This window comes from Larimichthys crocea, chromosome XVII (genome assembly GCF_000972845.2).
Source record: "Larimichthys crocea isolate SSNF chromosome XVII, L_crocea_2.0, whole genome shotgun sequence".
NCBI lineage: Eukaryota > Metazoa > Chordata > Actinopteri > Sciaenidae > Larimichthys > Larimichthys crocea.
This window is the reverse complement of record NC_040027.1, coordinates 26290739-26302909: the sequence shown is the minus strand read 5'-3', so window position 1 is coordinate 26302909 and position 12171 is coordinate 26290739. Positions and strand designations below refer to the sequence as shown.

At 41.2% G+C, this 12171-nt stretch overlaps 1 protein-coding gene across 1 annotated transcript; it reads right to left on the bottom strand.

Annotated features, from left to right (window-relative positions):
* Window positions 1-7153: 7153 nt before the first annotated feature.
* ttr (transthyretin (prealbumin, amyloidosis type I)) lies at window positions 7154-11078 on the bottom strand. Its single transcript, XM_010739104.3, has 4 exons — window positions 10925-11078; window positions 9308-9447; window positions 9064-9199; window positions 7154-7492 (listed from the first exon to the last, which is right to left on the bottom strand). Exons 1-4 carry the CDS (start codon window positions 10997-10999, stop codon window positions 7385-7387), a joined length of 459 nt encoding a protein of 152 aa, XP_010737406.1. The 5' UTR covers window positions 11000-11078; the 3' UTR covers window positions 7154-7384.
* Between the last annotated feature and the right edge of the window lie 1093 nt (window positions 11079-12171).

The window sequence follows — 12171 nt, the reverse complement described above, 5'->3', positions numbered from 1 at the left end:
TTCCAGTGGGTTTGAATTTTTATTTTGGCAGCTACCTTCGTTCTGAGGATTTCATAAAGAGTGAGTGGTTCTCCTTCTGACAGGAAGATCTTCTAACAATAGAGGATGTCTGGCTTAAAGAAGACAAAACAAAAGTATCCAAATCTTCAGCTCTGACATTATCTTTTGCATGCCTTAATTTATTTTGTTTACCAGATTTATGTTCTTTTCAAACATAACTTATTTCATCAGTTGGAGATGTATATATTTTTTAATTTTGCCTCTTTTTTTTTTGGTCGTGCTTTTGTTTTCTTTCTTTGAGGTGCACTGTGTGAAAAGAGAAGGAGGGGGGACTCTCCTCCGTGACTTTGTACAGGGAGCAGGGTCAGCCATTACACAACATGCTTTAGTACAGGGCCATGGTTCTCATATATATATATATATATAGGATATATATATATATAGATAGATATATAGAGATATATATATATATATATAATATTATTTTTGTCTCTGATGTTTTTATTTTTTATGATTTTTAATTCTTCTAATGATTTAGTGCTGGACCATGTGATAAAGCTCTTCATTGTACTGTACACCGTGCGCTGAAGCATGGGGATTTGGGCTGGATACTGTGTGTGCGTGTGTGTGTCTGGACTGTGGTGTTTATTCTTCTTATTATTCTTATTATTCTTCTTATTATTATCATTTTTGGAAGCTCGTGAGGCGGTCAGAAGGGCCAGAATGAGAGAACCTCTGCGTTGGCTCCTCGCAGCCAATGCTGCTGCTGTTCTTGAATGGCACATGCTGTGAAAAGTTTAATTTCTTAAAAAGCTTTGAGCACTATGAAGCTGGAGAGAAAGATGTAGATTATTTTTGACCAGATGTTCACTGTTATGGTTCTCCTCTATATCTCTAGGTTTTGAATTTGACCATGAATTGTATGTTTGGACTTTTTTCTTTGATTGTAAGTCCTGAGTTGGTAAAAATAGAATTCTGGCCATTTCTTTTTCTTTTTTACCTGCTTCTCATTCCCCGTCCTATCGCACCACTTCATCTCCTTAAGCTGCTTCCTGATGAGTCTCTCAGAGGTCCTGATACACTCGCTTCAAAGCGCTCGGTCCCACATCTCACTGTGTGACGTGTCCACCAAAACGTGCCATCCAACATGACAAATACGGCGTTATAGAAACCAGCTGCACCGCTCACGCTCGTTTCACGCAATCTCCATCAGCAGACGGGAGTTTTCCCCGTTGTCCTGGAAGTTTAGATTGGATAGATGGGCAACATCTGTCTGCTGCTTAAGATGATGCGGAAAGGTCTAAAAGAGCTAAAAGGAAAGCAGCAGATAGAAGATGTGCTTTCATATTTCTGTTTTTCCTATTAGTTCAAAGCTGAAACGTTCATTAGATGTTGACAGAACGTTCACCTGCAGCTGTTCTTTGAGAAAAGTTGCAGGAAAAAAGTCCACCTTCTCAAAGGTGAAGGAAAAAATGATTTCTTATTCATAGTCTGACGTGCCTCCACGCTGATTATAGTCACACTCATTGTATCAGAAGCACTGTGTGTGTGACACTCACACTTACTGCGTGTTCAGACAAGTGTGTCACTTCATCTACGGCCTCGCAACGAAGTGTTTCACAGAGGGTTTTTTCTATCTAGTGAAGCAGCTGACGAGATGTATGAAGGATAGGTGAGATGGAGGAAGGTGGATTTCAGGTGTGAAATGGCCGGAGTGTTACAGATGTATTATTTTCTCTAGTTTCAGAGCATTACATGTGGAGTCAGTTACAGCTGGGGCTCCTCCACGCAAACGCTGCATGGACTTCTGGGAAAGGCTGCCCTTCCCTTGCAGCAGCAGCATTGCGGAGCAGCCCGTAAATGTTTACAGAGTTTATTTTCTTGTAGTTTTTTTTTTTTTTTGTCTCTTTCGTTTGTTTCTTTTCCTCCAAAGCAGACGTGGTTGAACCTCACACTACAGTGGCTCGCGTTCGCGAACCCGTCGGTGTGACTTTGTGCTGAAGTCCAGCTCTTTGAGCCTGCGGTCTTTGAGCAGTTGTTGGTTCAGCAGATGATGCCTTTTCTTAGCTTTAGTATTTGTTTTGTTTTTGCACAAGAGCAGAGCTGAGCCTGCTGGTTGTGATCTGATCTGTGTAGCAGCGATACAGAGTGTTGTTGAGACGTGGTTCACACAGCCCGGTTGCTCGCTTCATCACATTATATTCGTGACTCTTGGTGATCAGCTGATTAGGGTGTATACAGTACCATGTGGTCGCAGACCCCCACCCCCAACCTACAGTATTTAATAGAGCAGTGATGCCTTAATTATTGATTACTGTTATACCTGAGAAGCAGTATTCACATTCTGTCTGTGAACACACTCAAAATCCGAAGCCTGGGGCCTTGGGTTACCTTTTCACCTTCAGAAGTTTAACTTTGTCCAAACTGCGACAGTTTTAATGCAACGTAATCAAGATGGGCTTCATCATATTCTCTTGACTCCACATCCCCACAGTTTGTCTCTCTCAGTGCATGGATCACTTCTACAGTTCTCCATCACTGCCGTGCCACATATCGGCTAAAGTTCAAAGCAAAGCAAACCGTAAGAATCACTGTTCGCATTGCATTCTAGATGCTGTTAATAGGGCGTCTCAGTTTCTCAGTGTTCAAAGTGCACAAACTGGTTCAGTGTTTTGAAGTGTGCAATCTGCAAACATCTGCTTCAGGCAGACACAGTCCTCAACTGTCCCCACAGACGGTTGAGGACTACTTGGAACTGAACACAAAGATGTTTACATCCCCTTTCCCAGGCCGTGAAGAAAGGCATTCTGGGAGCTCCAGTAGTCTAGTGTTGTTTCAGAGACGGGACAGGAAGCGGATTTTCTGACAGCATATTCTGACTTCTTGTCTCTAAGGAACGTCAGTTGTACTTTGTGTCGATGAATATCGGCGCCAAGCTCTAAAAACACTGAAACCTACACTACACTTCCCATGATGCTACTCAGTCTCTGCTAAATACAAATCTCCAGTTTGTGATGCAGACTAATGCCCAGGATGAGAGCACCCTGATGACATCACTGTGACATCATCAGGGTTAGGGTAAAAGATGAACAATAACTGACAGGAAGAGTAGTACTTGTGTTTTTCTATGTGAAGCAGCACACGTATTGAGTATCACAGACTGATGATATGGATCATTGCTGTGGTTTAATGTTGTCCGTTGAAATAGGGGCAGTCAGCATGTAGCGCTTCAGATCAGTTCATTATTGTGTCCATTGTTCTCATGGATCTGCTCCGTACCTAGTCTGCATGGCCAAAGCCAAAACTCCAGTCCAGGTGCCAAGTGCTAAACTGGGAAACAAAATGTCTCGCCTGCGTCTGGTGCCAGATCAGCTGAGGTTGACTCCACCCAGCTGCCCCCTTTTTCTTTAAACCTGAAAATATCTACGAGCGTTCAGATGATGTGTTCTCCATTAGACTAACGTGTTCCATTTCTGCAGTATTTCTTTGTGCCTTGAGTTCTTTTTTTTTCTTTTTTTCCACGTTCACATTCGAACTGAAGAGATTAAAAATGCTTTTGCTTTCCTGAATTGTCGATGTCTTTGTCCCCCCTTCAACATCAGCCAGAGCAAATGTGAAATCTGCTGCTGATGAGCATCCAAAAGGCTCGGTCCTGACATGTAACAATCCACCGTGACCGCCTGTGGGTCGCGTTCAACGAAAAAGCTTTGCCCGCTGAGATACCTGCAGTTGATCTCATTTGATATTTCACCCAAAGCAAACGTCACTGTCCTCCCAAAAAAAGAACGTGAGCACACGTTCTTCTCACTAAGAGCCCAAATAGCTCAAGCTGTGATGCCGATGCACCAAGAACTACCCCCTAAAACCTCTTTTTCTAGCCTTCAGTCTGCATGGCCTGGCCTTTCGAATACATAATAGACAAAATAATGTAATTTACATCCAGTTACCACGTGCATGCAGGCAGAGCAGATGCACAGAGGCTTTGCTTTTGTGAACAGCACTGCGGGCAGATTTCTACTGACCAGCAGTTAACTGAACAGTGTTTTGTTGTGATGCGTTCATGCACATTCATATCCGGGCTCCGGTGTTTCTCATCATTCTGCTTCAGACCTGTTCATGTGGACGTTTGTAACAACACTGTGCTCTTTTGTTTTTCCATGTTCATCAGCCACTTCTGACAGTATGAATATCAAAAATGTTGATCATTCAAACAGGCACAGGTTGTAGGTATTGGCACATATGCTGGCTGACTGAGAACAATGTGGACCAGAGATGCCAAAGATCAGTTTGAAGTCATTTAAAAACAGTGTTGCTGTTACAGCATATGTCCACCAGATGGTGCGATTTAGTTCGTTTTTTTAGCTCGGTACATGTCCAGGTCACAGATCTAAAAGAACCATGAACATTAAAATCCAATCTTGGGGTGCACTTGAATCTGTGCAGAGCTGTCAGTCACATCTTCCAGCCTCCATCAGATAGGAAACCCAGAAATGTATCGAAGGGGGGTGGCCACATGGGTCACTGAAAATGTTGGGGTGGCACACCAAAACTGAAAGTCATGTGCATGAGGTACAAGTTAAATAAATTGGTCATATTAAACATGCAGTATTCAAAGGGTTGTGGCCCCCTAGGCGGTGGCAGTTTGCTGAAGATTTCTCGTCAGAGTAGAGCCAATAAATCAGCTGATATTACTATATTTCAAACATGTGGGTACTAAGAACTACGCAATCCAGTGTTTCCATAGAACCAGTGTGAGTCAAAAGTTCTTAAGAATAGACTGTTTAGAATTTATGACAAGATCGTTTGATACAAAGATCTACATCAGCAACCAGTGGAGCCTTTCAGTGCCCAAAATGTTTAAACTTCTTCACAAACATCATTTTATCACCAGAGAGCACTGATGAGTCAAGTGTTATGAATAGAGTGTCACTCTCGCTTCATATTATAGCCGAAAAAAGGGAACTCATTTCTTATCCAGAATGTTTGTAATGTATTTATGTAAGATGATATCAATCATCAGTATCAGAATCAATCGGGCTTTGGATGAGAACTGAACCTTTAAAACTGAACAAACTCTAAGCTGATGAAGACCATGAGATGTGGCTGAAAGGGGGAAAAAAAAAAAAAGTTTTAGCTTTTGTTAAAGTATCTTTTATGACCATATATTGAATTGGTTATTTATAACCACTCAATATATGGTCAAAAAATGAAATATTGTCATCAGATTTTTTTTTATACATATCAGTGTCAGTATCCACCAGGCTCCACTGTTACTCAATGAAACATGAAAGGGAATCAGTGAGAGCAGAGACATTTCTTCAAACGAAGTCCTGAGAGCTTTATGAGGACTGAACCCCCCCAATGTCCTGCTGAACTAGGCCTGTGTGTTTGGCCACATCACATCACGACACAGGACCTGTTTTCTCTGCAGCTCTCTGATCCTCCGTATATGTGACTGTCACCTGATCACCAAGCTCTTTATCTCCACGCGAGTCCACGTTGAAGAATGAAGTTCCACACTGAGCCAACCCTGTGAACATGTTAATGTAGCACCCACTCTGCACATGCTCAGTTCCTTAACATCTCATGCTGCCTCTCACTGGCTCAGAAGCATGTGCTAGAGCCCGGCCCCTGGCCCCCAACCCCCCCAACCCTGAACCCCCACACATCACATCACAGAACTTTTTTTACATGGTGAAGTTAGCTCCATTGTCAGACTTTGCAGTCTTGGGTAACAGACAGTATAAAACAGTTTGAGTCTGGTGTTGAACCGTTACTTTGTAAAGTTTTTCTTTGTCAACGGAAGACAAAATAAACACTTCATTGCCATATTCTGGAAAACAGACCTGATGTTTGTCTCCTTTATTTTCATGCTCTGTACACCTTTTAAAATAAAGGTTCAGGTTGGTCATAGGGGGACTTTGTTCAGTTTTGCAAGGAACCTTTTACCTATTGGTTCTTCCAAGAACCAGTTGCTACAAGGCCGACTTAAGAACCAGTAATCAGTATAACAAAGATTATCCAACATAAAAAGGTTCTTCAAAAAAAAAGTGCTGCAATTGTGAGTTAAAGTTCAATTCAGTTACCCAAACAATCTGAAACAGCCAAAGAGTGGTTCTAAAGGATATATAAGTTCTCTAGAGAACACAAAGTGCTCCACGGCACTCATCAAGAACCAGTTTTTGTTCAAGTGTAAAGTGACCAAAAGCTTTGAAATCAATTGAAGTGTCCCCTAATTACGTCTAAAGATTTGACAGTTAACTTTTATCTTGTTTTATCAGTTGACTCCTCTTTTGTCCCTTGTGGCCTATGATGAAAGTGAGCTTGGGATATGACTCATAAAATTTAAAACAGTCACATATTGTCATTCACATGAACATCTATCTATGTTGCTTTTTTCCAAATTAATTCATGATTACTGGTATTAAGTTCCACACTTCAGTGGAAAAAAAAAATCAACCCTGTTAGATAAATCATTCTCCCCCATACATACAAACAATGATGTGTTGGGTTGGGTGTTGTGTCATATTTTCCTAACTCCTTAAGAATTTACCTATCATATCATATATAAGTGTTTAGAAAACACCATACCCGTGGTGCTTATATGAGCAACGGGAAGTGACATCTTCAAGTCTTCTGAACAACATTCAGGTTACCAACTTCTTTATTATCTCTAATAAATTATGTATATTGTGATGTGGTTGTCGAGCTCAATGACTCGAGCTTGTTACATGAAATAAAGATAGAAAATGATCTTTGTTGTTTCAACATCTCTTAATCTCATGCAAGCAACATGCTCTCCTGTTACCACATCTTAAGCAAAAAATCACAACTCATCAAGCTTAACCTCATTACTTGTTTGATCATAACAGGGTTTGATCACAATGATTCACAATGGTGTGGCAAGTACACTGTGCCTTTTATAGAACTCACCCGTTCATATTATATTCTTAAAGTTATGCATAATTAATAGCGTGGCTTCTTTGATTGACAGGTAGGTGCTGTTACAGGTGGCTTATTTGAGCAACCAGGCTTCATTCAGCCCACCTCAGCTGCTCCCACGCTCCATGTCTTAGCAACTGGTCTATAGTTTATTAATCCAAACAAACTACGGTGTGTATTCATGGTAATAAAGGAACACGCAGGACAACACTGTGGCTCACTGATATGCTTTTAATCGTTTTTGGACAACAATGGAGCTCAATGGCAGAGAGCGAGAAGATACACACACTATAATACTTGTTAGTAGATACATTCACTGTTGGTTTGGATCAGCACATGGAAAAAAACAACAACAACAAAAAAACAGATTTCCAGCCTTTCATGCAACTCGCTGTCCCGATGCCTCCACCAGACTGTAAATATCCACACGGTGTGATGTGCATCACTGGTGTGCATCTGTGACCACGGCTGTGGTGGTGTAGGAGTACGGACTGAGCAGTAAGGCTAAAGTGTAGTGACGATGACCTTCAGCATGGGCCTCAAACACCACCTACACACACACACGCAATGCCACAGGGTCAATGACAGAAACATTTACAGCTGAGGGTAAAGTCACTGTTCAGCAGATAAAACCAGTGGAGTCCAAATGTGTCCATTTCTTTTCTTTGAGTTGAAATCAAATAAAAATGAGAAGGTATGAATGAAGGTTTACAGACGGCTGACAAGAAAATACAATGCTTAAAGCTTTTGTGCAACATAATTTGCAGCTGCGGCAGACATGACAACAACCATAGTGAACGAAACGCAGATGAGGTGATCAAAATGGACAATAGATGTATGAATCAGTGAATAAAGAAGGGAAAGAGGCTATTTGTCATGTTGTTCTGGGAATTGTTTCCTCACACTGAGGACAAACAGCAGAATAGCAAACAGCGGCTTGAACATGCAAGGGTAAATAATACTGTTTACTGACTGCAGCACTGTCCTGAATTGCCACCAACAGGTTCCAAGATAAGAAGAGTAAGATAAGCCTTTACATGGGTTATCTGTTATATGTTTAAATATCATGTCACCCCACTCTCGGTGAGGGCTTTCAAGGGCCATCGAAAGCAACTTTCTATGCTAGAATTCCAACATGGCCAACATTGAATCGCGTATACCCAAAAGGTCCACTGTATACGCGGGGTATACCTAACCTTCATGACCTTCATCACCCATTTGAGGGCTCCTGCAAAGAAAAATGCAGTGCTTCCAGACAGATGAATTTTGCCCAACCTCGGCAGCAAAAACAATATCTACATACAAGGATAGACTTTAGCTGCATGTGGTACTCAAAGTGTGGTACTCACTTCTTCACCAACAATGCTGCTTTGCTAAGGTTGAAGTTTTTTTTTTTAATTTATGTCAGAAATGTCCAAATTGGTCTGCACCCTCCACTGTCCCACCAACTGAACTGAGGGGAAGAACTGCTCTGCAAGAGGATGGCCTATGTCTGTTGCCATGGTTGCTGGTTTGAATCCCCATTTCTGTGTAGAGTTTGCATGTTCTCTCATGTCTTGTGTTGATAGTCTTCAGGTAATCTGGCTTTTTCCAATTGTAAACATGAATGTATGTTTGTCTCTGGGATCGGCTCTGACGCCCGTAACTCTTAAAAGAGATCATGGAAAATGGATGGATGGATAGATAATGACAATGATCAGCTTTGCCTATGTTGAAGCGTTACCATCTGCAGTGGAAAACGAAGCAGAGGTAGCAAAAGCAGGTAGAGTGAAGTCGAGTCAGCACCAGGCACTGGTAATTTGCAGAGGCTGCACATCATGCTTCTTTTGCTTCCGGAATGTGTTGTTTGTAAAAAAGTCATGCTGAGTGATGATAGCTTTGCAGCAATATTATAGGTCTCCGTGAAAAGGCCTTTTGTTTGCATGTCTCTGTTGGCTTGTCTCTATTGGTCAATCTCTGTTGGTCTTTCTCTTTTAGAGTATTCAGTACAGTATTTCCATCCCCTCCACTGTGGTCATTACTGCAATTCAGACAACAGCCTGGAGCTGGAGCTGAATCTTATATCAAAGGTTGAACAGGCATATTGGAGGTTGTGATGGAGGTTGTGATGTTTATACTCACTTCAGCTACTTCATGGAATGGTGTGCTCCCCTCGTTCTTCCAGTAAGCTTTGGTATCAAACTCAACACGATACACTCCTGCTGGGAACTGCTGCTCTGTGATCAGATTATGGATCTCTCCTGTGGCATCAGTCACTCTGCAGCGAGGAACAGTGAAATCTGTCTGCATGGTTTGTACATATTGAACAGATGAGGTGAGAAGTGACATAGAACATACTCGACCTCATATTTCTTACTGTACTTACCCATTGGCGATATGTGTCCATCCCCCATCAGCAGTCTTTTGAGACACCTTGAATGCAACCGATCCAGCTGGAGTCCCCTTCACTGCATCCAGGATTTTTACCATCAAAGGACACTTGGTGTCTGAGCCTCCATGTCTGTCCTGCAGCACAGACACAAGCTTCAGTTACCAGGGCTGGTCCAGTGTTCAATGCGGCATGTTATTATTTATATAGTCACACAACAAAAGGCCAATGGAGACAACATTCAATGTCAAGCAAACACATTCATTTCAGCTTCAGCTTGTAGCATCGCTTATTCAGTTCAACAAGTTCAATGAACTGCTAACCATAAAGCGGCAGAAGAAATGTGCTGTAAACACGAGCGATAACAGACGAGTACATACACGATGAGAGCGGATCGTCACAGGCAGGTCACTGAACTGATTTCTGCCCCAGAAAATCGATAGAGATACTAACCTGTGCTGTGAATTCATAGACGTTTCTCTTTAAAAAGAAACATTGTTGTTAGAAGCAGTCATTTGTTAACCATGGTGTGTTCAGGTACATCACATTTCTCTGGGTTTAATCTCATCTTTAATGAATAGAAGGGTACCTGGAGAGCACAGACTTAGGTAAAGTATGTTACTACCATGATATTTGAGTTTCATGCAGAAAGTGCCACTAGCTTTTCCATAATCCTGCTGACAGACAAACAAACAGTACAGAAAAAAATAACCTCCTTGGTGGAGGCAGAGCTGAGCAATATGCTGGTGTGACACACTGAATAACAAAATGTTTAATCAAGTTCCAGTTCCCTTATTTTGCCATGTGTTATGATACTTGAACTTGGACTTGACTTGGAGAGTATGTAAATAAAGGACTGTGGGTTTACAATGGCTATCTGCCCTCAAAGAGCATTATGTCAAATCTGTTGCAGCATTTGAGATTAGTTTTGGTTTCAAGACCACTCGGTCTTGTCTCAGTCTCAGATAAAGAAGACTTTTTTTCAAGACCGGTGAAGACCACAACTGTAGAGAACTGCCAGTGCATTGTCTGATTTACAGCTGTCATCCCTCCTCACTCCCCTTCACTCCAAGAAAGTGGACGTGGGATACTGAGCTGTGGCTGTATGGGAGAAGATGTCAGCCAAATCTTCTGTTCTAAAAATTGACTACCTATAACTCTGACTCGAATAGAACACACACAACAGAATGTAAATCCTGCAATGCAATGCCTAATGAGACAGCTGGAACCATGGCCAAATTTTATTGGCACAGAAAGCATAAAGAAAACTAAGCTAAGTGTAAGTGCCCCCCTCGCCCAAAGAGATTTTTGCAAATATTAACTAGCTATTTTCAGCTACCTATGTATATACTGTCTGGTCTTGGTCTTGACCTGGTCTCAAGCCCTCAAAGTCTCGGTCTTGTCTCGGTCTGGATTGCAGCACTGAATCTTATCATTTTATATTTAAAATCTGTCAAACACATTGAAAATCTGTCAAACACAGATTTTCAATGACTTTCAGTGACTCCATGCCTGTAGCTGTAGACCACACATGAGATCTAAAGTACACACCTTAAAAACAGAATTTTATAATAACTCTAGCACAAACTCATATTATTGCAAACAGACACTGACCGTGGGGGTGGGGGCTGTGTTGCAGAGCAGCACAGCAGAGGCTAGAAGCAGACAGCGCAGCAGTGGTTGAAGCATGGTCGGCTGATGGATACACAGGCTGATGCGAGTCACTGGTGTTCATATAAGACCTCCACCGTGTCAAGCCTCTTATTAGAACAGCTGTCCCCACCCTCTCCCTCCATCACTTCCTCAACCACCCTGCTGCCAGCTCCCACATCAATACCTGGACAATGAATAACTCCTCACACACACATACACGAACACAAACACACACACACATTCCAGTATCCACAAGGGTCATTCTTTTATTGTTCAACGATGAAGTTTACAAAAATAATGAGGGAACTGTTTAGCAAAAAGTTGAGGGTATTTGTGCAATAAAGGTGATATAAAATTAGGGGTATACTGGGGTGCAGATGTTTTAACTCTTATAGAGAGTGTGTGCGTTTTCTGTCTTTTGCAAATCTCGCCCACTCCCCTTATCTGGCATGTGTTTACTGAGGCTGGTAGGGAGAGATGGTTAAAAAGTAGTTTAAGAACAAGAAAGACCGGTTAGGGGAAGTGCCATTTTGGGCAAGAAACACAATGTTCATTACTAAGCGGAAAACCAAAAAAGAAAATTATCAGTGGGGAGGTGTCCGAGACAGCCCATTTTAAGAAAATTGTATAAGAACCAACTGTTAGAGCTCCTCAGGGAGCCTTTTCTCTGTAACCCATTTGTGTGTTACACTGTTTAAACTCTCTTTCTTGTACAAGAATAATAAATTCAACTTAGACTTTGATATTTTGAATCCAGTCCTCCTTATTCAAGGGTTCTTCCTTAAAACTTCTTGTGACAGTGATAAAGTTCAAGAAAAAAAATGAACCTCTTTATTGATATTTAAACTTTAAGTTTAATTAGCAGCAGCTTTCTAAAGTTTTGTTACTAAATCGTACATAGATTTTTTTGTGTACTATGTGCAAAAATACTAGGAAAATGTGTCTAGTACATTTTGTGTAACAGTGTTGAAAGAAGTATAAAGTAAAGTAAAAAATAAGTAAAAATACATCTGTAGTTGAAGTTTCAGCAGTATTACATTATTAATAATGATGCATCAGTGTGTAAGTGGCATTATATTGTTAGAACTGCTCAAAGTGGAACTAGTTTAGTTTTTAGATACAGTTAGCCACTGGATAAATCTGAGAATGTGTGGTGAAATATTTGAACAGCTGTTGAAATCATGTGAGATGTTTAGAAAAAAAACAAA

Coding starts and splice junctions, on each gene's coding strand:
- ttr (XM_010739104.3), bottom strand. CDS start 10,999: ATGCTTCAACCACTGCTGCGCTGTCTGCTTCTAGCCTCTGCTGTGCTG. Junction 9,448..10,924: donor ACACAGCCCCCACCCCCACG/GTCAGTGTCTGT, acceptor TCTGTGCTGCAG/GACAGACATGGAGGCTCAGA. Junction 9,200..9,307: donor TGGACACATATCGCCAATGG/GTAAGTACAGTA, acceptor TCCTCGCTGCAG/AGTGACTGATGCCACAGGAG.